This window comes from Neoarius graeffei, chromosome 19 (assembly GCF_027579695.1).
Source record: "Neoarius graeffei isolate fNeoGra1 chromosome 19, fNeoGra1.pri, whole genome shotgun sequence".
NCBI lineage: Eukaryota > Metazoa > Chordata > Actinopteri > Siluriformes > Ariidae > Neoarius > Neoarius graeffei.
In genome coordinates, this window is record NC_083587.1 from 23749959 (window position 1) to 23776444 (window position 26486).

Here is a 26486-nt window from a genome sequence, read left to right on the forward strand (position 1 = left end):
CTGCACGATTTTTTGCTTCCTGGCATTTAAAAAAAAAAAGTGGAAATTAAAATTAAATTAAAAGCTTATAAAGATGAAGAAAAGAGAAAAAAAGTGGAAATTCAATGAGAAAGTAAAGTATAGAAATAAAGATTAAGAAAGCAGGAGGGCAATTCCATGTAAATGTCAACCTCACCATGCAAAAATAAAGCAACATGTAATACATCAAAACCACTCCCAGAGATATCACCTAGGCCTGTATTTTACAGATGTGAATAAGTTGAACCAATTTGTAACCAATCTAATGTCACTGTCAGTCTTTCTTTCTTATAATGTAAAACCCAAGCTAAAATCAACTTTGATCATGTACAATTCTATATTATTCCCACAAGCCACAGAAATGTATGCTAAAATCCACAAAACAGCAAAACAATAGCCATCCTAAATATTATTTAAGAACTTTGATAGTTTTAGCTGATATTTAGAGAGTTTTTCAAAGGGTTATGGTGGTTAAATTGCTGATTTTCTAAACATATGCCATGTCTATTTCAGACGCGTCACATCCATAACGGAATTTCGTCACATCCATAACGCTGACTTTTCCTTCCAAAACTCTGCATGAAATACAAAATATTTTAAACCAAGATTTTTTTAATATTCACCTTGGACCCCTCTATCAAATGGATATCTCCATTTCGACATTAGGTTTACAATTTCACAGAGTTTGATAAAAATGTACAGTCACCCAAGAAAAGTGATACTTTTTCTGTCACATCCATAACACATCTTTTATTGGCATTTTCTGGCATGTCCGAGATGCACTATGGGAATTGTTCTTGTTCTATCACTTCTCCAGTATGGTACAGCCTTAAAATATGCAACACCTGTTTAAATACTGGGAGACAATAAAACATGCACTGGGTCATTTGTTGCCATTTTGAGTTCAAGTGTCACGTCCATAACGCTGGAATTGCTCAGGAGCAAAGCAAAGAAGCATCCTACTCGCTTGAGTAGGAGGAGCAGAAAAAAAAGGGTACAAGGGTTTTCTAATCATCCATTAGCCTTCTGAGGCAATGAGCAAACACATTGTACCATTAGAACACTGGAGTGAGAGTTGCTGGAAATGGGCCTCTATACACCTATGGAGATATTGCACCAAAAACCAGACATTTGCAGCTAGAATAGTCATTTACCACATTAGCAATGTATAGAGTGGATTTCTGATTAGTTTAAAGTGATCTTCATTGAAAAGAACAGTGCTTTTCTTTCAAAAATAAGGACATTTCAAAGTGACCCCAAACTTTTGACCGGTAGTGTATGTGTAATAAAGGCCGAATCCCAAATGTCTGCCTCCTCCCTAACCACATTAACAACACAGTGTATGAAATAATGGCTTCTGTCTCCTGCTTAGTGCGCGTCAGTCCCAAGACGTTACCATGGCAGATTCAACACAAGTCGAGAGAACGCGAGGTAATACTTCCGGCTTGTTGCCATAGTAACAGAACACTTAACAGAGAGTCAGTGTTTATATTGCACGTATTCTTCTCTTACTTCTTCGAGAAAGTCTGTCTCGTGTGATTTTTTTTTTTTGTTGTTGTTGTTAATGTTGTTGTAGGATTGAAACGATGAGCCAGCGACAAGTTTTACAAGGTGAGAAAGTATTTTAGAGCTTTTATAATGATCACATGTAATTTATAGTTAATGCAGTCATAGCTGATTAGAGATTATGATTGTGCATTGAGACTTGGACTTTTTTTAATTATTATTAGTATTATTATTATTATTATTATTATTATTAGTAGTAGTAGTATTATAAATGTACACTGAAAAAAAAACATCTTAGCGAGTTAAAATATCTTTGAATCGAATCAGAATCAGAACCAAGTTTATGACCAAGCAGGTTCTCACATACAAGGATTTGCTTTGGTGTTTGGTGCATGAACAATTTAAATTTAAAAACAGAGACAAAAGTAAAAATATAAATAGAATAAAAATATGAAGAAATACGAAATTTTCAGTTCCAGAATAATAAACATAAAAAGTGCAATAAAAAGTCACAGAATGAAGATGGCGTGACGTCATGAAATGTGCAGACAGCAATCCAGACAGGAAGTGGGTTAATCTAAGGCATAGGGAGGGAGAGTGGGCGGAGTCTCGGACTTTATTAATGAGGCCAACTGGATTGGGGGAAAAAGACAAAGTCAAATATGTCCAGAAATAGGCTGACTAATATTATGCTTGGGTTACTGTATTCTTCTAATAGGAAATACTACATACATTTGACGATATTCAAGATAGTTTCACTTGCTAAGATGTCTTTTTTTTTTTACAGTGTAGCCTGTCTTTAATAAAACATCTAAACACATTCAATCTGTATAGCCCCAGTTATTGTCCCCTACACTTTCACAAATGAAGGGATCAGACTGGAAATGTGCACCTGGTGTACAGTCTCTGTACAAATTCAAAACCTGCATTAACTCTTTCTACTACATGAAACAAGCATTTTACCAAACTCCATAAACTGTATTAGTCATTATATGTAGGTTGTTTAGACATTTTATATATCTCATTTATATATATGAACTCCTTTTAAAGTACAAGTTTTTTATTCCTGTAAATTAGTGTGTGTATATATACATTTTTTCCTTTGTGGGAAGGGTTGTCAATTGGGACGAGAGTCCTGTTTCCTTTTCCAGTCACAAAAAATTTATTTTTTGTTTCATAGTATTTTTTCTGTTTGATTTTTGTTTGTGTATATAGATAATCTTTTTGGTCTGTAACATTTTGCAATTGTGACAACTAAACTAAATCTTTAATTCGGAGTGGTCCCTAAGTTCCCATTATGTACTGTAAAGTATTTTCCAAAATTTTCAACACTTGACATCTTTTAGTTTTTCAGCAGTACCAGAAAGAAAGGATGATATTTGCGCAAACGGTTGCAGAGCTTGCAACAAGACCTCAGAATATTGAAACACTTCAAAATGCAGGTAAGTCATCTTATCAATCTTTTGCATGTTGTGGGAAATTGAAAATTAATAATAATAATAATAATAATAATCTGTATATAACACCTTTCATACAAAACACGGTTCAAAAATGCTTTACAAAATGACAATAATATAAAACATTAAAAAAGATGTAAAAGATGAGTTTAATTACAAACCAAAACATTCATCCATTATCTATAGCCACTTATCCTGTGCAGGGTTGCGGGCAAGCTGGAGCCTATCCCAGCTGACTACGGGCAAGAGGCGGGGTACACCCTGGACAAGTCGCCAGGTCATCACAGGGCTGACACATAGGCCAAGTTTACATTAGACCGTATCTGTCTCGTTTTCTTTGTGGATGCACTGTCCGTTTACATTAAAACGCCTGGAAACGCCGGGAAATGGGAATCCGCCAGGGTCCACGTATTCAATCCAGATCATGTCTGGTCCGGTGCTGTGTAAACATTGAGAATACGCGGATACGCTGTGCTGAGCTCTAGCTGGCGTCGTCATTGGACAACGTCACTGTGACATCCACCTTCCTGATTCGCTGGCGTTGGTCATGTGACGTGACTGCTGAAAAACGGCGCGGACTTCCGCCTTGTATCACCTTTCATTAAAGAGTATAAAAGTATGAAAATACTGCAAATACTGATGCAAATACTGCCCATTGTGTAGTTATGATTGTCTTTAGGCTTGCCATCCTTCCACTTGCAAGTGGTAAGTGACGCGCATGCCCGATATGCACTGAGATCACACACACAGCGGCTCAGTCCCGAATCACTGCTCGTGCACTTCACTCGCACACTCTGTGAGCTGCGCAGGGCCGGAGTGCGCTCCCTCCAGAGGGCACTCGCTGTTCAGGGCGGAGTGATTTGGAGCGCAGGATGCCTGCGGAGCCGAGCGTATCTGTGTATTGGCGTTGCTGTGTGCACGCGAATCGTGTATTGGCATTGCTGTGTGCACGCTAATCGTTTTAAAAAACGTTAATCTGATGATCCGCTGATACGGTCTAATGTAAACCCCACCATAGACACAGACAACCATTCACACATACATTCACACCTACAGTCAATTTAGAGCCATCAGTTAGCCTAACCTGCATGTCTTTGGACTGTGGGGAAAACCGGAGCACCCGGAGGAAACCCACACGGAAACGGGAAGAACATGCAAACTCCCTTGTCGGCCACTGGGCTCAAACCCAGAACCTTCTTGCTGTGAGGTGACAGTGCTAACCACTACACCACCGTGCCATCCCAAACCAAAACATTAGAATGTTAAAAGCTCAATCTTGATAAAGAGTTAATTTAAAACAAAATTAAATATGTGAAATAAAAAAAAACAGTAAAGGGTAAAAGGAGGGGTGACTCCTTCCAGGCTGGAATTTAAAACAAGGTAATGGCCAAACTGGTTTAAGCTGACTTAAGGAATAGGAAGGCTATGGTAGCCATAGAAAAAGCAGACGCCCACATCAGCTTCCACTCTGGTCAGAACAGGAGACTGAGGCTACACTGGGCACAGACTCCCCGAAACTAGACAGCTGAAAAAGACCAGGCAAAGTTTTTCTGACATTTTTCTTCTGTGCAGCATTTTTATTTTATTTTTTTTAGTGAAAGTGCAATGTTTTATATAATATATAGTCTTTACTTTTGTTTAAAGCAAATGTGTGTAATATTACAGGTGTTGTCTGTGTACTTGTCTTCATTATCTATTTATAATATACAACCCCGATTACAAAAAAGTTGGGACAAAATACAAATTGTAAATAAAAACGGAATGCAATGATGTGGAAGTTTCAAAATTCCATATTTTATTCAGAATAGAACATAGATGACATATCAAATGTTTAAACTGAGAAAATGTATCATTTAAAGAGAAAAATTAGGTGATTTTAAATTTCATGACAACACCACATCTCAAAAAAGTTGGGACAAGGCCATGTTTACCACTGTGAGACATCCCCTTTTCTCTTTACAACAGTCTGTAAACGTCTGGGGACTGAGGAGACAAGTTGCTCAAGTTTAGGGATAGGAATGTTAACCCATTCTTGTCTAATGTAGGATTCTAGTTGCTCAACTGTCTTAGGTCTTTTTTTGTCGTATCTTCCATTTTATGATGCGCCAAATGTTTTCTATGGGTGAAAGATCTGGACTGCAGGCTGGCCAGTTCAGTACCCGGACCCTTCTTCTATGCAGCCATGATGCTGTAATTGATGCAGTATGTGGTTTGGCATTGTCCTGTTGGAAAATGCAAGGTCTTCCCTGAAAGAGACGTTGTCTGGATGGGAGCATATGTTGCTCTAGAACCTGGATATACCTTTCAGCATTGATGGTGTCTTTCCAGATGTGTAAGCTGCCCATGCCACACGCACTAATGTAACCCCATACCATCAGAGATGCAGGTTTCTGAACTCAGCGCTGATAACAACTTGGGTCGTCCTTCTCCTCTTTAGTCCGAATGACACGGCGTCCCTGATTTCCATAAAGAACTTCAAATTTTGATTCGTCTGACCACAGAACAGTTTTCCACTTTGCCACAGTCCATTTTAAATGAGCCTTGGCCCAGAGAAGACGTCTGTGCTTCTGGATCATGTTTAGATACGGCTTCTTCTTTGAACTATAGAGTTTTAGCTGGCAACGGCGGATGGCACGGTGAATTGTGTTCACAGATAATGTTCTCTGGAAATATTCCTGAGCCCATTTTGGGATTTCCAATACAGAAGCATGCCTGTATGTGATGCAGTGCCGTCTAAGGGCCTGAAGATCATGGGCACCCAGTATGGTTTTCCGGTCTTGACCCTTACGCACAGAGATTCTTTCAGATTCTCTGAATCTTTTGATGATATTATGCACTGTAGATGATGATATGTTCAAACTCTTTGCAATTTTACACTGTCGAACTCCTTTCTGATATTGCTCCACTATTTGTCGGCGCAGAATTAGGGGGATTGGTGATCCTCTTCCCATCTTTACTTCTGAGAGCCGCTGGCACTCCAAGATGCTCTTTTTATACCCAGTCATGTTAATGACCTATTGCCAGTTGACCTAATGAGTTGCAATTTGGTCCTCCAGCTGTTCCTTTTTTGTACCTTTAACTTTTCCAGCCTCTTATTGCCCCTGTCCCAACTTTTTTGAGATGTGTTGCTGTCATGACATTTCAAATGAGCCAATATTTGGCATGAAATTTCAAAATGTTTCACTTTTGACATTTGATATGTTGTCTATGTTCTATTGTGAATACAATATCAGTTTTTGAGATTTGTAAATTATTGCATTCCGTTTTTATTTACAATTTGTACTTTGTCCTAACTTTTTTGGAATTGGGGTTGTACTATAATATACAATAATATATTATATGTAACCTTGTGTAATATGTAATGTTGTAGCTGAAAATTTGAGTCAAATTCCTTGTATACTCGAGTTTACATGGCTAATGAAGCTCAATTCTGATTCATTCTGATATGACATTTTCAAATTTTCCATTTAAAAATTGATTATTTATTCATTAGAACAAATGTATTGTGAAAACATTGTTAGCATTGCTGACTGGACAGTTTACTTTTTCTTCCATGCAGTATATTCTCTCTATTTATCCATCTCTAGGTGTGCTGTCCCTCCTGAGGCCTCTCCTCATGGATGCAGTACCGACTATCCAACATTCGGCTGCTCTGGCTCTTGGAAGACTCGCCAGCTACAACAATGACCTCGCCGAGGCTGTAGTGAATGGAGACATTCTGCCTCCGCTTGTCTACTCGCTGGCCAAACAGAACGTAAGACTTCAGCCCAGCATTATACCTCATATTTTAGTACAATAGATTCACTGGTGAGGAGCTGGGACGGTACCTGCTAATGCTGTAGACCTCAAAGTTGTCTTGGAACAGTTGTTCAGATCATCATACTACAGGCATAAAGAAATACAACCCCAATTCTAAAAAAAGTTGGGACACTGTGTAAAACATAAATAAAAAGAGATTGTGAAGGTTTGCAAATCATGGAAACACTATATTTCATTGAATGTAGTACAAAGACAATATATAAATTGTTGAAACTGAGAAATGTTATTGTTTTTTGAAAAAATATATGCTCATTTTGAATTTGATCTCAGCAACATGTTTCAGAAAAGTTGGGAGAGGGGCAACAAAAGACTGGAAAAAGTTATGTAATGCTAAAAAAAACTAATTTGCTTAATTGGCAACAGGTCAGTAACATGACTGGGTATAAAAAGAGCATCCCAGTGAGGCAGAGTCTCTCAGAAGTAAAGATGGGGAGGGGTTCACCGCTCTGTGAAAGACTGCGTGGGCAAATAGTGCAACAATTTAAGAATAACATTCCTCAATGTAAAATTGCAAAAAAATTCGGGAATCACATCATCTATAGTACATACCGTAATGTCATTAAAAGATTCAGAGAATCTGGAGAAATCTCTGTAGGCAAGAGACAAGGCTGAAAACTGACATTGGATGCCTGTGATTTTCAGGCTCTCAGGAGACACTGCATTAAAAGCAGACATATGTCTGTAGTGGAAATCACTGTTCAGGAACACTTCAGAAAACCATCGTCTGTGAAAACAGTTCATTACTGCATCTATAAATGCAAGTTAAAACCAGATATAAACAATATCTAGAAACACCACCAACCTTCTCTGGGCCTGAGCTCTTTTATGATGAACTGAGGTGAAGTAGAAAATTGTCCCGAGGTCTGACGAATCAAAAGTAGAAATTCTTTATAGAAATCATGGACACCATGTCCTCCAGGCTAAAGAGGAGAGGGACCATCCGGCTTGTTATCAGTGCACAGTTAAAAAGTCAGCATCTGTGATGGTATGAAGGTGCATTAGTGCACATGATATGGGTAGCTTGTACATCTGGGAAGGCATAATTAATGCTGAATGATATATAATACACATTTCAGAGCAACATACTGCTATCCAGACAAAATCTTTTTCAGGGAAGGCCTTCCTTCTTTCAGCAAGATAATGCCAAATTGCTTTCTGCACATATTAAAACTGCATGACTCCGTAGTAATAGAGTCTGGGTGCTAAACTGGCCTGCCTGTAGTCCAGACCTGTCTCCCATTGAAAACATTTTGTGCATTATGAAGCACAAATTATGACAAAGGAGATCCTGAACTGTTGAGCAACTGAAATTGTATATCAGGCAAGAATGGGACAGTATTTCTCTTTCAAAACTATAGCAATTGGTCTCCTCAGTTCCCAAACGTTTATAGAGTGTTGTTAAAAGTAGAGGTGATGCAACACAGTGGTAAACATGCCCCTGTCCCAACCTTTTTGAAACTTATTGCTGAAATCAAATTCAAAATGAGCATATATTTTCTCAGTTTCAACATTTCATATGTTGTCTTTGTACTATTTTCAATGAAATATTGGGTTTCCATGATTTGCAAATTATAGCATTCTGTTTTTATTTACAGTTTACACAGCATCCCAACCTTTTTGGAATTGGAGTTGTAATCCAGTAGATAGAGTCTTATAAAACCTCTTTAGTTCACATGGCAGAAAAAATAACAGTTTCCCCCGAGAGACAAACTAAAGAACCCCTTGGTGATGCTAGACTGAACATTTGTGAAGAGTACTTCTACAACAGTTGGTTCTGGTCCACTAATTTGAGGAAGATGAGGAAGGTGAACCCAAGGAAGGCTGAAGGACCCGACGGTGTGACGGGACGGGTGCTGAAAGACTGTGCAGATCAACTGGCTGGAGTCTTCACAAGGATTTTTAACCAGTCCCTGTCTCAGGCCATTGTCCCATCCTGCCTTAAGTCCTCAACCATTGTACCGCTGCCAAAAAAACCTAACATCAACACCCTGAATGACTACCGCCCAGTGGCACTTACACCTGTCATCATGAAGTGCTTTGAGAAACTGGTGTGGAGTCATATCCTTGCCTGCCTACCTGCCTGCTGAGCTGGACGCTCTTCAATTTGCTTATAAAGCAAAGAGATCCATGGAGGATGCTGTATTCACAGCACTTCATGCTGCACTGACCCACTTGGAGCAGCAGGGGAGCTACACCAGAATGCTCTTTGTGGACTTCAGCTCGGCGTTTAACACCATCCTTCCACAATGACTGGTGTCCAAGCTGGCGGACCTTGGGGTTCCACCACTCACCTGCAGCTGGATATTGGACTTTCTGTCAGGCCGCTCCCAGAGGGTCAGGCTGGGTTCCCACACCTCCACTGCTCTCAGCCTGAACACTGGCTTGCCACAGGGTTGTGTACTTAGCCCACTCCTTTACACCCTCTACACGTATGACTGTGCCTCCACCCACCTTAGCAACAAGATTGTAAAGTTCGCAGATGACACGACCGTGGTCGGACTCATCTCGGGAGAGAAGGGTGAGCTAGCATACAGGGACGAGGTGGAGCAGCTGTCAGAGTGGTGCAAAGTCAACAATCTGCTCCTCAGTACCACCAAAACAAAGGAGCTGGTTATTGACTTTAGGAAAAACAAAGCCGACATCCAGCCACTCATCATCAACGGGGCCTGTGTGGAGAGGGTCCCGGTGTTCAGATTTCTTGGCATTGAACTGGAGAACAACCTAACCTGGAGTGCCAACACCAAGGAGCTGCTGAAGAAGGCGCAGCAGAGACTGTACTTTCTGAGAATCCTCAGAAAGAACTGTCTCCTCCAAAATCTGCTCCAGGCCTTCTATCACTGCTCCATAGAGAGTGTGCTCATGTACGGACTGTGTGTATGGTAAGGCAGCTGCACATCCTCAGAGAAGAAGGCGCTCCACAGGGTTGTTAGGACAGCAGAGGAAACAACAGGCTGCCCCCTCGCCACCCTGGAACAGATTTACACCTCCAGATGCCGCAGGAAAGCAATGGACATTTCAAAAGACTTCACATCCCGGTCATTCAGTGCGTTTACATGCACATAGAGAAAATCGAATTTCTGCCGTAGCTCGACTGAAATCGAAGTTCTAAATGCCATGGAAACACCTTAGCTCGGCTGAAATCGAACCGAACTGGATTTCTCGTAATCGAGCTACGCAACCTAGATTATGCGATTGTAGCCGAGCTACTTAGTGCATGTAAACCCTATCGAGCTACGTATTCAAGCTACTTACTTCAGCACTGTCCCTTCCGGAAGTGATGAGTGACGAGACCACAAGTGGGAAACACAACAGCCTCGGTCGGCATGACAACAGTAGTAGTAGCGAGCAGCAGAAGAGGTCAGGAGGAACAAGGAGAACGAACGAACACGGAACTGATAACTTTGTTTATACTCTTGAATAGCTCTTCTTCATGACGACAACCGGAAGTGTATCAACACGATGGGGCGTGTAGCGCCACCTGTGGCTCGGGTGCACAATGTACCTCACACAATAACTCGATTTCCTTGTGTGCATGTAGGATTGGATTTCTCTGGCACCCCTGCTGGGACCCTTAGCTCGATTACTGACAGTAGCTCGATTTGGATGTGCATGTAAACGCACTGATGGTCTCTTCCAGCTTTTGCCATCAGGCAAGAGATACAGAGCAATGAAAACCAAGACAAATCGCCTAAAAAACAGTTTTTATCCCAAAGCAATCATAGCTTTAAACTCAAATGTGCAATAGAACTATTCTTGGCCAATGTGCAATTTGAATTTGTGCAATATATATATATATATATATATATATATATATATATATATATTTTTTTTTTTAAATTTATTTATTTATTTATTTATTTTTTTCTTATCAATGCAATCTGTGTACATACAGAACCAAAACAATTCTGTTTGTACTATTTTAAGTGCAATCCGTGTCCATACAGTAGATGTCTGTTTATATTCTGTTTATACCATTTTACCAGTGCAACTCTGTATACTTTACTATTTATTTTTATGCTTTATTTGTTCTCCCCCTTTTTTTCTTCCTTCTTTTTCCTTTTTTTCTTTCTATAACTCATAATGAGTCAACAGCACCTTCAATTTTGTTGTACCTTTGGAAAAGTGACAATGACAATAAAGACTTTCTTATCTTATCTTAATTGGTTCTGTGGCATTCCAAGAGTGCATAACACATAATGACTTCACTGTGTATATCTCTCTGCCTGTCTGTGTCATGCATGTAAAATTCCACTTCCTAGTTCGAAACAGTTTCTACAGTAGTGTTAGCGACATCATCAGTGGACATAGCAACATAACTTTTGACTTAAAATATGAAAGCTTGTCAAATGAAGAAGGGACACTAATTTTACTGGAAGCACCTTGAACACAAATGTACAGTGTGAGCTCGCTAGCCAACTGGCTATAAGTGAGTGTGGGTTCTTTGGGATCTATTTCCGCTAGCAAAGCAAAATTAAACAGAACATTTGGCCGTATTGTGTCCAAAATATCACTTAATTTCTCATTTATAGAACTGTTGTATAAAACTGATATCACATTTGCAGTCATGCTGTTGTACTGAATATCAGCACAGCTGTGATCAGCTACATGCTATGTGCTGATATTCAGTACAACAGCACTCCCTCTCATGTAATATTGTGTAAATAATAATGATCATATAACTAGATCCAACTATTGTTTATATATATATTTTTTTCTGGCCCAGAAATTGGCCCTGCTCAGAACTGGAACTAATTACCTTTTTTCCTGAAAAGGGAACTCATTATTCATTGGTAAAATGTTTAAAGGGCAGAGGAAGGCTCGTCACAGTTTTACTTGTAGTTTAAATTTACCTTACGGATGGAAGAGGTCACTGAAATTACAAACTGCTTCTTTAATTTTCCTGACATCATATCAGAGCAACCAAACTGGAAAATCCATCAGTTTCAGAGAAGTGGCATTTTAAAAGGGCTTTAAGCAAATGATATTTGCTTGAATTTTCAACACAGTTAATACTTTAATTCATTGGTAGCTGTTATTTGCGTATGTGCTCTTATATTCCACTGTAACTGTAAATGTGTTTCACAGCGCTTCTATAAGAAGGCAGCAGCGTTTGTTCTCCGTGCCGTGGCAAAGCACTCACCCGAGTTGGCACAAGCCGTAGTAGACTGTGGTGCCCTCGATGCTCTCGTTAGCTGCCTGGAGGAGTTCGATCCTGGAGTGAAAGAGGCGGCTGCATGGGCACTGGGTTACATCGCTCACCACAATAGCTGTAAGTCTGGAGATTTTAAAGCAACACCTCCTACCTCATAGCGTAACTAGCTTTGAAGACATGAAGATCTGTACTTTGGTAGTTTCAGAAGGTTTTGTAGGGTTTTTTGCACATATACAGTATATGGGCATTTATGCAAAGCAAGAGACCCTTGGGGATAAAAGCTGCTTCTCATCTGTTTTAGTTAAGAAGCAGACACTCAAAGTTTATATGCACAATTCATTAATAATTACTGTATATAAGATTTTTTTCCTAGAAGAGAATATTCATTTTGCATAAGTTTGTTCAATGAAAATGGTCAATTTCTATATAAATAGATGATACCATACAAAATAACAAACCTCTCAATTCTAATATTCACAAGAACTCGATAAAATGGAGGATTTATTCAGAGTAAGATCTCTGCTCTGTTTTTTAATATGAAGCCATTTTCAATTTTGGGAAAAATATGCAAGGAGACAACAAAAATGCTTTGTAAGATTTGAAGGCTGATCAAAAGCATAATAATATTTTGACAATATATACTGTATATTCTTTCAAATGACCTCTTTTGTTATGCGATGCTTTAATATGAAGTTAATTCACTGCCATTTTTCAAAAATACAAAAAAAGACTTCAGAAAAAAATGATTGATTATTCACTGATTAATCATTGATAATTAATTTATAATAAACGTATAATTTATTGAGGAAAATGATCCAAAATTACATATCTGTGAGTGACAAAAGTATGTGAACCTCTAGGATTAGCAGTTCATTTGAAGGTGAAATTAGAGTCAGGTGTTTTCAATCAATGGAAATGACAATCAGGTGTGAGTGGGCACCCTGTTTTATTTAAAGAACGGGGATCTATCAAAGTCTGATCTTCACAACACATGTTTGTGGAAGTGTATCATGGCACGAACAAAGGAGATTTCTGAGGACCTCAGAAAAAGTGTTGTTGATGCTCATCAGGCTGGAAAAGGTTACAAAACCATTTCTAAAGAGTTTGGACTCCACCAATCCACAGTCAGACAGATTGTGTACAAATGGAGGAAATTCAAGACCATTGTTACCCTCCCCAGGAGTGGTCGACCAACAAAGATCACTCCAAGAGCAAGGCGTGTAATAGTTGGCGAAGTCACAAAGGATCCCAGGGTAACTTCTAAGCAACTGAAGGCCTCGCTCACATTGGCTAATGTTAATGTTCATGAGTCCACCATCAGGAGAACGCTGAACAACAATGGTGTGCATGGCAGGGTTGCAAGGAGAAAGTCACTGCTCTCCAAAAAGAACACTGCTGCTCCTCTGCAGTTTGCTAAAGATCACGTGGACAAGCCAGAAGGCTATTGGAAAAATGTTTTTTGGACGGATGAGACCAAAATAGAACTTTTTGGTTTAAATGAGAAGCGTTATGTTTGGAGAAAGGAAAACACTGCATTCCAGCATAAGAACCTTATCCCATCTGTGAAACATAGTGGTGGTAGTATTATGGTTTGGGCCTGTTTTGCTGCATCTGGGCCAGGACGGCTTGCCATCATTGATGGAACAATGAATTCTGAATTATGCCAGCGAATTTTAAAGGAAAATGTCAGGACATCTGTCCATGAACTGAATCTCAAGAGAAGGTGGGTCATGCAGCAAGACAACGACCCTAAGCACACAAGTCGTTCTACCAAAGAACGGTTAAAGAAGAATAAAGTTAATGTTTGGAATGGCCAAGTCAAAGTCCTGACCTTAATCCAATGGAAATGTTGTGGAAGGACCTGAAGCGAGCAGTTCATGTGAGGAAACCCACCAACATTCCAGAGTTGAAGCTGTTCTGTACAGAGGAATGGGCTAAAATTCCTCCAAGCCGGTGTGCAGGACTGATCAACAGTTACTGGAAATGTTTAGTCGCAGTTATTGCTGCACAAGGGGGTCACACCAGATACTGAAAGCAAAGGTTAACATACTTTTGCCATTCACAGGTATGTAATATTGGATCATTTTCCTCAATAAATAAATTGCCAAGTATATTTTTGTCTCATTTGTTTAACTGGGTTCTCTTTATCTACTTTTAGGACTTGTGTGAAAATCTGATGATGTTTTAGGTCATATTATGTAGAAATATAGAAAATTCTAAAGGGTGCACAAACTTTCAAGCACCACTGTAATGATATTTGCACTACTCTTGAATCCTAAATAACAGAATAACACACTTTTCTGATGTTTTCTATAATGCAGCATTGGCTCAGGCGGTGGTGGACGCAGGCGCTGTTCCTCTGCTTGTTCTCTGCCTCCAGGAACCCGAGATTGCCCTGAAAAGGATCTCCGCTTCGACACTAAGCGACATCTCTAAACACTCGCCAGAGCTTGCACAAACTGTAGTGGACACTGGAGCCATTGCACACCTGGCACAGATGATCCTGAACTCGGACACCAAACTGAAGGTCAGAGTAACAGCCTAATCTATCATGCTTTGACCAGATTTTTCAACATGGCACAATTTCACTAAGTAACATTTTTAAAATGATATTTATATTATAGAGATTGTGTATTTTGACATCCACCTGTCCACACATACCAGGGAGACGTTATATAGCTAATAGGTTCAGTGAATATACAATGTATTCTCTATTGTAAATTATACCACAGCACTGCTGAATTCTCAATTCTGATTGATTCTGATCAAATTCCAGGTTTTTTTTTAAACGCGTTTGTTTTAATATGCTTTTGTTTCCATGGTAACAACTCATTTACAGGAACTTGGATGGCAGATGCTCCAAATCCTTAAGCTTAAGAAATGGATAAACTTATTTTTTAAAATGTGTTATTTCATAAAGAAAATACTTAATAATTTAATATTTGATACGGTGAAACTTTATGTAAGGAGATGTTTCTTTAACAATTATAGAAGGAGTCTCCCTTGTCAGTGATTTGTAATGGTCAGCAAGTTTTCCACCATGGATGATTATCATCCTATCATCAAATATCCCAATGTGTTTTTTTTTTTCTTGGCATAACTATAACAATTGTATTGCTACTGATTGATTTTAAAAAATGCTTTATTTCTTCAATGTAGAAGCATGTGCTCTCAGCTCTAGGCCAAATATCCAAACACTCTGTGGATCTGGCAGAGATGGTGGTGGAGGCTGAGATCTTCCCTGCTGTACTGACCTGCCTTAAAGACCCAGATGATTATGTGAAGAAGAACGTCAGCACCTTGATGCGAGAGATCACAAAACACACCCCTGAGGTACCTAACATGCTCTTTAAAGCATTTTCAAATAGACTACATTAAGCGCGAGCAACTGGAGAGCACATGGCAATTAACATGTCCATTGTATTATCCAGTTTTTTCAACAGGATTCCTACGTTTGTCTTCATGAGATGTTTCTTAACTCAAGGCCGTGTGTGTGTGTGTGTGTGTATTTGTTTTTCCCTCTAGTTATCCCAGATGATTGTGAATGCCGGAGGTGTTGCAGCTGTGATTGATCATTTACAGGACTCCAGAGGGAACGTGCGATTACCTGGTATCATGATGCTCGGCTATGTGGCTGCACACACAGAGAACCTCGCCATGGCTGTTATTGTATCTAAGGTTTGCCACTAGAAGATTCAGATACTTACACTAACTCATGAGTAGGTACATGGCACTTTGCTCTGTCAGGTATGGAGAAATGTGCATGTGCATGAACTGGAATAGCCTGATGAATTATGGGTTGCTTTTACATGTTATTTGAACTGTATACCTCTTATTATTGCTGGTATATGGGTCTTTTGCTATCCATGGAGATATGAGCCTGGTCTTGCTACCAAGATGGCCACTGATTACACTTTAGTTGAAGTACTTTACCTTTCTTTCTTTGCATTTACAAGTATGGCAGCATCCAGTCCAGCCACAGACCCAAGCAGTTAAAGTTTAAAGATCTTGCTTAAATACCAGCAATGGGATGTGAACATGCAGCCTTATGATCACTAATACAGAATCTTAACCAAGAATCCCCATTGATTACCATTATTTCTTCGATATTACCAGAATTATCAGGCAAACTACTTAATGAGTACTTATATCACTTCCATTAAATTTGCAATTATAATTTGTTGTAATTATATCAAGCCCTGCAATAACCTGGTGACTTGTCCAGGGTGTACCCTGCCTCTTGCCTATAGTCAGCTGGGATAGGCTCCAGCTTGCCTGTAACCCTGTACAGGATAAGCGGCTACAGATAATGGATGGATGTGATTACAGTGCCTTGCAAAAGTATTCACACCCCTTGAACTTTTTCACATTTTTCCACCTTACAACCACAAACTTAAATTTTTTTATTGAGATTTTATGTGATAGACCAACACAGACTAGCACATAATTGTGAAGTGAAATGAAAATGATAAATGGTCTTCAAAATTTTAAACAAAGAAAAATCTGAAAAATGTGGTGTGCATTAGTATTCAGCCCCCCTGCGTCAATACTTTGTAGAGCCACCTTTTGCTGCAATTACAGCTGCAAGTCTTTTGTGTCTCTACCACCTTTGCACATCTAGACACTGAAATTTTTGCCCATTCTTCTTTGCAAAATAGCTCAAACTCAGCCAGATTGGATGGAGAGCGTCTGTGAACAGCAATTTTCAAGTCTTGCCACAGATGCTCAATGGGATTTAGGTCTGGACTTTGACTGGGCCATTCTAACACATGAATATTCTTTGATCTAAACCATTCCATTGTAGCTCTGGCTGTATGTTTAGGGTCATTGTCTTGCTGGAAGGTGAATCTCCTTCCCAGTCTCAAGTCTTTTGCAGCCTCCAACAGGTTTTCTTCCAGGATTGCCCTGTATTTAGCTCCATCCATCTTCCCATCAACTCTGACCAGCTTCCTTGTCCCTGCTGAAGAAAAACATCCCCATAGCATGATGCTGCCACCACCATGTTTCACAGTGGGGATGGTGTGTGCAGGGTGATGAGCAGTGTTAGTTTTCTGCCACGCATAGCACTTTGCATTTAGGCCAAAAAGTTCAACTTTGGTCTCATCTGACCAAAGCACCTTCTTCCACATGTTTGCTGTGTCCCCTACATGGCTTCTTATGCCTGTCTTTCAACAATGGCTTTCTTCTTGCCACTCTTCCAAAAAGGCCAGATTTGTGGCGTGTACGACTTATAGTTGTCCTGTGCACAGATTCTCCCACCTGAGCTGTGGATTTCTGCAGTTCCTCCAGAGTGATCATGGGCCTCTTGGCTGCTTCTCTGACCAGTGCTCTCCTTGCTCGCTCTGTCAGTTTAGGTGGACGGCCATGTCTTGGTAGGTTTGCAGTTGTGCCATACTTTTTCCATTTTTGAATGATGGATTGAACAGTGCTTCATGAGATGTTCAGAGCTTGGAATATTTTTTATAGCCTAACCCTGCTTTAAACTTCTCCAGAACTTTATCCCTGACCTGTCTGGTGAGTTCTTTGGTCTTCATGATGCTGTTTGTTCTTCAGTGTTCTCTAACAAACCACTGAGGCCTTCACAGAACAAGTGTATTTATGCTGAGAGTAAATTACACACAGTAGGACTCTATTAACTAATTAGACGACTTCTGAAGGCAATTGATTGCACTGGATTGTATTTAGAGGTATCAGAGTACAGGGGGCTGAATACTAATGCACACCACATTTTTCAGATTTTTATTTGCTTAAAATTTTGAAGACCATTTATCATTTTCGTTTCACTTCACAATTACAGGTATGTGCTACTCTGTGTTGGTCTATCACATAAAATCTCAATAAAAACTTTTAAGTTCGTGGTTGTAAGGTGGAAAAAATGTGAAAAAGTTCAAGGGGTATGAATACTTTTTCAAGGCACTGTATATCATTGACGGCACTCAGGTTTCTCCTCTCTGTTCTTTCCACTGTTCTCCTCAACTCTCCACTAGGGTGTACCACAGCTGACTATCTGTCTGGCGGAGGAGACGGAGGATCACATAAAGACTGCAATAGCCTGGGCACTGGGGCAGATCGGCCATCACACACCTGAGCATGCAAAAGCTGTGGCCATGTCCAATGTGCTTCCCAAACTGCTGACTCTCTACCTGGACACGCAGAGCTCTGAGGACCTGCAAGTCAAGGTACAGAGATTCACCAAAAAAATAGCAAAATAACTCAAAGTAATGGACTGTGATCTGATCCTGATTTAAATAAACTCTTGTTGACTTAGGTCTGAAGGAAATATGGGAACATACAGCTACATATAGCAACTTAGGATCCTATGAATTTAGGGCCCATGGAATATAAAACCCTGTGAATACACAATAAGTTCAAGGGAACACAGTACTGAAACTCTAAGGCTTGCCTGATGATGACACAGAGAGAATAGTTGGTCTATGCACGACCTGTTCCTCCGAAACTCACACTGATTTTCCCGCAGTAGGGATTCTATTCCATCCGACAGCCTTGATACCACAATCGCTTGGAAGAGTTTCGATGCAACACAACGTAGTGTTATTCCTTTATTTTTCTCACAGAATGATACATCTCCCTTCTTCTCCACCTTAGTGATAACTCCTTTCAGCCAGGCTGATGGTACTTGTTCTTGGTTCCAGACTCTCTCGAATAAGGGAAGCAGTAACTCTACTGTGGCTTCACCACTGAAGCGAAGCTCCTTGTTACTGATCTGGTCTATACCACCGGCTTAGTAGCGTTTGATTTCCATGCGTGTAGGGGGGTACATAGGTAGATCGAGGAAGAGTTCGTCTGTGAAGGGATTGGTCGGAGGGACTGTCTGAGAACAGGAGGTGGGCTTAAGAAGTTCTTGAAAATGTTCCTTCCATCTACCAAGTTTTTCTTCTTGGGCTGTTATAAAGTTCCTGTCCTTGTCATGTACTGCAGAGGAGGTGGTCTTCTTCTTCCTCCCAGAGAGAACGTTGATGTTGTACCACACATCGCGTTGATTACCAATGGCTGCTGCTTCCTGAAGTTTCGTCCTTCTTCACACTTTTTTTAACCTGCTTGTTGACTCTAGCATATAGCAGAATTCAACCTTCCTCTGTTCATCAACTTCATCGACTTTAAAACAGCATTTGATTCTGTCAACCGAGATTACGTTTGGGCTGCTCTCGAACATTATGGCGTACCAGACAAATATATTAATATATTTAAAGCCTTCTATTCCAACACTGTTAGTGCTGTACGCATCGGGGACGAGCTAACCAAATAGTTCGAAGTTAATTTTTTTTTTTCAGACATCTAATTTTTTAGGTTTGTTTACCTGACATGTTTCGACGTACGACTGTCGTCTTCCTCAGAGTGTCACCGGATGTTATTGGTGACGCATCTTTTTTCAGCTGATGTTTCCGAAGGCGTGGCCTTCCTGTCTGGATTGACAGGTCGGTCACGCCTTCTACTGTCAGTTCGTCCCCTGCAAGATGGCACTCCAGGTATGGGAGAGCATGTATGCTCCCTCATCCCGGTTGATGGTCCTCGGGCTTCGCTTACGGATCTCTATGGCCTCCCTGATCCAGCGCTGATGTTTATTATCTTCTGTGCGGATGACTCTGGCATTCCCCCAGTCCATAACATGATTTTCCCTTTTGCAATGATCTGTTATGGCTGACTTATAATTTTCCTGTTGTGCCTTTTCTTTTATTGTTCGGGTTTGTCTTGTAGCTGTCTCCTTTTCGCACTCTTTCTTATGTTCATTTTTTCTTGTGTTAAAACTCCTTCCTGTCTCCCCGGTGACACTCTGAGGAAGATGACAGTCGTACGTCGAAACATGTCAGGTAAACAAACCTAAAAAATTAGATGTCTGATAAAAAAGGAAAAAAAAAACAACTAACAATATTCAATATAAGACAATGAACGTAATCGAAAGATTAAGAACAAGTTATGGAGATGAAAGCATCAAGGAGTTTCGCCGCCTTGAAAGTTTGACATGGAAACGGGCACGCTACAGGAATCACCTGAGGTTCAATCTGCGCTGCCGGGATGAGGAAGTCGTACCGGCCAGCCTGAACATCAAGAACCCGATTCCAACCAGAAACGCGGAAAAGGTGATCAGGAAAGTGCGGATGACTCTGGTAAAAGAACGGATATGGTGCACAACTGACAAACTCAAGAATATCAATAGAGAACTACATAGGGAGACGGAAACTTTCAAACGCCGGTTTCCCCAAAGCAAGGAAATGGAAATAGCAATACACGGACTTTTGGTAGACATACACGAGCAGGAATTCACAGAGACAAAAACCCGACAAATCCGAAAACTGGACAAACTCATTGCACAGAAAAAGAAGGCAGAACCGGAGCACGCACACATCAACGAAAAATGGATTCACAACATATCAGGGTACAAACTCGCACAAGCAGAACGCAGTATACTAGCAAAAGGACTCAACTACGCTGTCACACCGCACAACATACCACACGACGAATTCATTCTGGCAACTGAATTAGCATGTGAGAAAATACAGGATCAGGGACAAAAAGCAGCACTAAGAAACGCAATAGCTGGTATATTGAAAACGGCCAAACCACCACCCAGTAACATCACCAAACAGGAAGCCAAAGCCATGAAAACGTTAGCAAAAAATAAAGATATCACAATCCTCCCAGCAGATAAAGGCAGAACAGTAGTTATCATGGACACCGAAGAATATGAACACAAAATGAGGGAATTACTCAGTGACAATGCCTTCGAGATATTAAGAAAAGACCCAACAGAAGACAAGAAAAATAAACTAAAAGCATTACTCAAACCACTACTCGATGAAAATAAAATAGATAAACAGGCATATAATCATTTAGTACCCACAGCCAATGTCATCCCCAGGATTTACGGCACACCAAAAATACACAAACCAGGAACACCATTACGCCCCATAGTAGATAGCATTGGTTCAGTTACATACAACTTATCAAAAGCACTCACCGAAATAATTAAACCATTACTAGGACTCACAGACCAACACTGCAAAAACTCAAATCAACTGGCAGAAGAACTAAAAAACATAAAAATGCAACAAGACGAAGTTTTCATTTCACATGATGTCATATCTCTTTTCACCAGAACACCCACGGAAGCCACCATACAGATAGTACAAGACAAATTAAAAACAGACAGGACGCTCAAGAAACGCACAAACCTCACCGTACAAGACATCACTCAGCTCCTTCAATTCATCGCCACATCCACATACTTTCAGTTCAGGAACACAATTTACAGACAAAAGGAAGGTTTTGCCATGGGAGACCCACTATCAGCCATCATGTGCGTTTTTTTTATGGAAGACCTGGAGCAGAAAGCACTCACTACAATGCCAGCGGAATACAGGCCAACACTCTGGAAACGGTATGTGGACGACATATTGGAAAAAGTAAAGAGGGGACACACTCAACAGCTCACCGACCATCTCAATACTATAGACAATACCGGCAATATAAAATTTACACATGAAGAGGAAACGGAGCAGTCAATAGCATTTTTGGACTTAAAAATACATCACACAGAAGAGGGGGATATCAAAATAAAAGTACACAGGAAACCCACACACACCGACCAATATTTAAACTGGACTTCCGAACACCCCATAATGCACAAAATATCAGTAGTTAGAACATTACATGAACGCGCAGCAATAATTACAGATGCACAGGACAAAGAACAGGAAGAACAACATATACAACACGCACTGAAGGCATGTCAATATCCACAATGGGCAATATCCAAAGGGGCGGAACAGGTCAAAAACAATAAAACACAGAAGAAAGAGAAAAAACAAACCAACAAACAAGAACACAGGGGAGTAGTGACATTACCATACATCAGAGGAATAACGGAACGCATTCAAAGAGCAATGAGGAAATACAACATTAACACACCTGTCAAACCACATACAACTCTCCGTCAGATCCTGGTTCATCCCAAAGACAGAATACATCCGGACAACAGATGCAACACCATATATGAGATTCCATGCCAATTATGCAATAAAACTTACATCGGGGAGACAGGAAGGAGTTTTAACACAAGAAAAAATGAACATAAGAAAGAGTGCGAAAAGGAGACAGCTACAAGACAAACCCGAACAATAAAAGAAAAGGCACAACAGGAAAATTATAAGTCAGCCATAACAGATCATTGCAAAAGGGAAAATCATGTTATGGACTGGGGGAATGCCAGAGTCATCCGCACAGAAGATAATAAACATCAGCGCTGGATCAGGGAGGCCATGGAGATCCGTAAGCGAAGCCCGAGGACCATCAACCGAGATGAGGGAGCATACATGCTCTCCCATACCTGGAGTGCCATCTTGCAGGGGACGAACTGACAGTAGAAGGTGTGACCGACCTGTCAATCCAGACAGGAAGGCCACGCCTTCGGAAACATCAGCTGAAAAAAGATGCGTCACCAATAACATCCGGTGACACTCTGAGGAAGACGACAGTCGTACGTCGAAACATGTCAGGTAAACAAACCTAAAAAATTAGATGTCTGATAAAAAAGAAAAAAAAAAAACTAACAATATTCAATATAAGACATAATGAACGTAATCGAAAGAGTTCGAAGTTAAGTCGGGCACAGGACATGGCGATATACAGGCCCCTCCGCTCTTCAACATTGTCCTCAACTGGGTCCTAGAGCATGCCCTGTCTGAGAGAACCTTTTCGCGCAGATTTCTGCTCCAGAATCGCCGCAGCTCTCAACACCTGGCAGTATACATCAACGATTTTGACTATGCATATGACATTACTGTCCTTGACAGCACTATAGATGGTCTTCAAGAAGTGACATCCAACATCTCTGACATTGGTAAAGACGTCGGCCTAAAGATCAATGCCACAAAGACCAACTGCACGCTGATAGGCAAATTCCACAATCAACATCCCTTTCAGCAGGAAGAAATCCTTGACCTCACAGTGGATAATGAACCTCTGGAACAGGTGAACCATTTCAGATACCTTGGCTCTATTATCTCCAGTGATGGCTCCCTTGACGAGGAAATCAATGTTAGGATCGGCAAAGCATTGGGCGTGTTCAACTCTTTAAATAACATCTGGAGAAACCGCGGGATTACCCTTACTACAAAGGTAAAGATCCTTGAAAGTGGTGTGTTCTCATTGCTGTTGTACGGCTCCCCCACTTGGGCTTTGATAAACCGACATGTACGTCGCCTTGAAAGCTTCCAGCATTCCTGTTTGCGGAGAATCCTTAATGTACGTTGGTAAGATCGCATCACTAATAGGGAACTTCGTGGTCAGACTGCCTGTTGTAAGCTTAGTGCGCTTATCCAGGGTGAACAGATTGCGCTACTTTGGGCACATCGCTTGGATGGAGACTGCCCAACTCCCTAAATATCTACTGGGCTGGACTCCCTCCCATGGTCACCGCAGCATTGGCCGCCCATGTCTTAGCATTCTGCAAACTATTGCTGCTGACATCAAGCAACTGTTCGGCAACCAGAGGTGGAAAAACTGGATTGACAAAGTAAAAGTCCTACTTAGGTTTTCCTTCTGCCTGTGCTCTCAACACAGGTGATTTCACCAATTAGCTCATCAACCTGGCTTAGGGGATGTGGTAATTAGGATCAGCTGGTTCATTGAATTGGCTGGAGCAAAAATGTGGCAGGGTTTTTACTTTCTGCACCCAGGTTTTTCCACCTCTGTCGGCAACAACTGTGACATCTCCACAGCCATTCGTGCTGCTATGGACAGGAGTTCTTGGAGATGCCTCCTAAGTTCATTAAAACTAGATTGTGAGCAGGCAGACTAAACGTGAAGACCTTACCAAGTACAAGTACAATACTGAAAAGATGGGGCCCATGGAATATAGGTCCACCTCTAAATGTATGGTTGTGGGAACACAGGGCACTAAGTACAGTATGTAGTCCCTAAGAATATAGTGCCCTGGGTATATAATCCCATGGAATATAGGGTCCTAGGTATATAGTTCCTAGGAATATAGTGCTCTGAGTTTATAGTCACTAGGTATATAATGTCTTGGGTATATAGTCCCTTAAAATATAGGGTCCTGGGGATTCCCCAAACCAAAGCCAACCAAAGATATTTCAGAACACATAGTTTCTGGTTGTAATACAACAAAGATAATCTTTCATTGCAGGCAAAGAAGGCTTTAAAGAGCATCCTTCAGAAGTGCACGTACCTTCCAGCACTGGAGCCACTCCTCTACGAAGCTCCCAGTAATGTTCTCAAACACATCATCTGCCAGTTCAGCAAGGTCTACTGCATGTTCTTTACTAAATATCTAACGTTTCTTATTGAAGGCTGGCTGTGTGAGGGAATCATCTGTCCTGTTGCTTTTGTGTCCTACAGGTTCTTCCACATGACAGTAAAGCACGGAGGTTATTTGTAACTAGCGGAGGACTGAAGAAGATGCAGGAAATTAAAGTTGAGCCTGGCTCCGAGCTGCAGGAGTACATCAACACTATTAACAACTGCTACCCTGAGGAGATAGTCAGGTTTATATCTGTTCTTAATGAACAATCGTTCTTGGCAAAATGGAACAATTACCTTCTACTTTTGTGTATTATGATGTTTTTTCTCACTAGTTAATCTTTCTTTAACAGGTACTACTCACCTGGATATTCAGAAGCACTACTGGAAAGGATTGCGAACTATAAGCCTGTTGGACAGAAAGCTCCTCTCCAGGATTAGCACCCTTTATAAATACTCTTTATAAATAGCATTGCTGTATAAATAACTTTTATTAATTTCATGATACTGTGATATTGATCTTTGATTTTGATTATTGACCCAATGTTGTAGATTACTGTGTGTAGTATACTGTCAAATGTGATTTTAATTTTTTTCAAAGTGAAAATATGATTTTGTGTCTTGTTAAAAGCAGGAATGCAATGTTTGTCCTTTAACTCCTGCACTGTCTCTTTATCTAGTATTTCCAAGGTAGACTAGATGATAGAGATATTTGTTTGGCATGCTAGAAACTGGTACAGGCTGTTCTGATTGCTAATTGTTTTGCGAGTTAAATCCTTGATATTTATCTTAGCTTGAACATCTGCTCTCTGCTTAATGAAGGTTATTTTGACTAGTAATGTTGCTCTTCTTTTATAAGGTGACCCTAACGAATTACAACCCCGATTCCAGAAAAGTTGGGACAAAGAACAAATTGTAAATAAAAACGGAATGCAATAACTTACAAATCTCAAAAACTGATATTGTATTCACAATAGAACATAGACAACATATCAAATGTCGAAAGTGAGACATTTTGAAATTTCATGCCAAATATTGGCTCATTTGAAATTTCATGACAGCAACACATCTCAAAAAAGTTGGGACAGGGGCAATAAGAGGATGGAAAAGTTAAAGGTACAAAAAAGGAACAGCTGGGGGACCAAACTGCAACTCATTAGGTCAATTGGCAATAGGTCATTAACATGACTGGGTATAAAAAGAGTATCTTGGAGTGGCAGCGGCTCTCAGAAGTAAAGATAGGAAGAGGATCACCAATCCCCCTAATTCTGCGCCGACAAATAGTGGAGCAATATCAGAAAGGAGTTCGACAGTGTAAAATTGCAAAGAGTTTGAACATATCATCTACAGTGCATAATATCATCAAAAGATTCAGAGAATCTGGAAGAATCACTGTGCGTAAGGGTCAAGGCCGGAAAACTATACTGGGTGCCTGTGATCTTCGGGCCCTTAGACAGCACTGCATCACATACAGGCATGCTTCTGTATTGGAAATCACAAAATGGGCTCAGGAATATTTCCAGAGAACATTATCTGTGAACACAATTCACCGTGCCATCCGCCGTTGCCAGCTAAAACTCTATAGTTCAAAGAAGAAGCCGTATCTAAACATGATCCAGAAGCGCAGACGTCTTCTCTGGGCCAAGGCTCATTTAAAATGGACTGTGACAAAGTGGAAAACTGTTCTGTGGTCAGACGAATCAAAATTTAAACTTCTTTATGGAAATCAGGGACGCCGTGTCATTTGGACTAAAGAGGAGAAGGACGACCCAAGTTGTTATCAGCGCTCAGTTCAGAAGCCTGCATCTCTGATGGTATGGGGTTGCATTAGTGCGTGTGGCATGGGCAGCTTACACATCTGGAAAGACACCATCAATGCTGAAAGGTATATCCAGGTTCTAGAGCAACATGTGCTCCCATCCAGACGACGTCTCTTTCAGGGAAGACCTTGCATTTTCCAACATGACAATGCTAAACCACATACTGCATCAATTACAGCATCATGGCTGCGTAGAAGAAGGGTCCGGGTACTGAACTGGCCAGCCTGCAGTCCAGATCTTTCACCCATAGAAAACATTTGGCGCATCATAAAACAGAAGATACGACAAAAAGGACCTAAGACAGTTGAGCAACTAGAATCCTACATTAGACAAGAATGGGTTAACATTCCTATCCCTAAACTTGAGCAACTTGTCTCCTCAGTCCCCAGACGTTTACAGACTGTTGTAAAGAGAAAAGGGGATGTCTCACAGTGG

At 40.5% G+C, this 26486-nt stretch overlaps 1 protein-coding gene across 1 annotated transcript; it reads left to right on the forward strand.

Annotated features, from left to right (window-relative positions):
* Positions 1-1372: 1372 nt before the first annotated feature.
* On the forward strand, positions 1373-24672 carry spag6 (sperm associated antigen 6). The gene is made up of 12 exons (XM_060900574.1): positions 1373-1449; positions 1595-1629; positions 2871-2966; positions 6569-6735; positions 11886-12069; positions 14274-14479; positions 15112-15285; positions 15478-15630; positions 17940-18131; positions 24119-24235; positions 24331-24476; positions 24585-24672. Exons 2-12 carry the CDS (start codon positions 1605-1607, stop codon positions 24670-24672), a joined length of 1548 nt encoding a protein of 515 aa, XP_060756557.1. The 5' UTR covers positions 1373-1449; positions 1595-1604.
* The last annotated feature ends 1814 nt before the right edge of the window (positions 24673-26486 follow it).

Coding starts and splice junctions, on each gene's coding strand:
- spag6 (XM_060900574.1), top strand. CDS start 1,605: ATGAGCCAGCGACAAGTTTTACAAG. Junction 2,967..6,568: donor TGAAACACTTCAAAATGCAG/GTAAGTCATCTT, acceptor ATCCATCTCTAG/GTGTGCTGTCCCTCCTGAGG. Junction 14,480..15,111: donor ACTCGGACACCAAACTGAAG/GTCAGAGTAACA, acceptor TCTTCAATGTAG/AAGCATGTGCTCTCAGCTCT.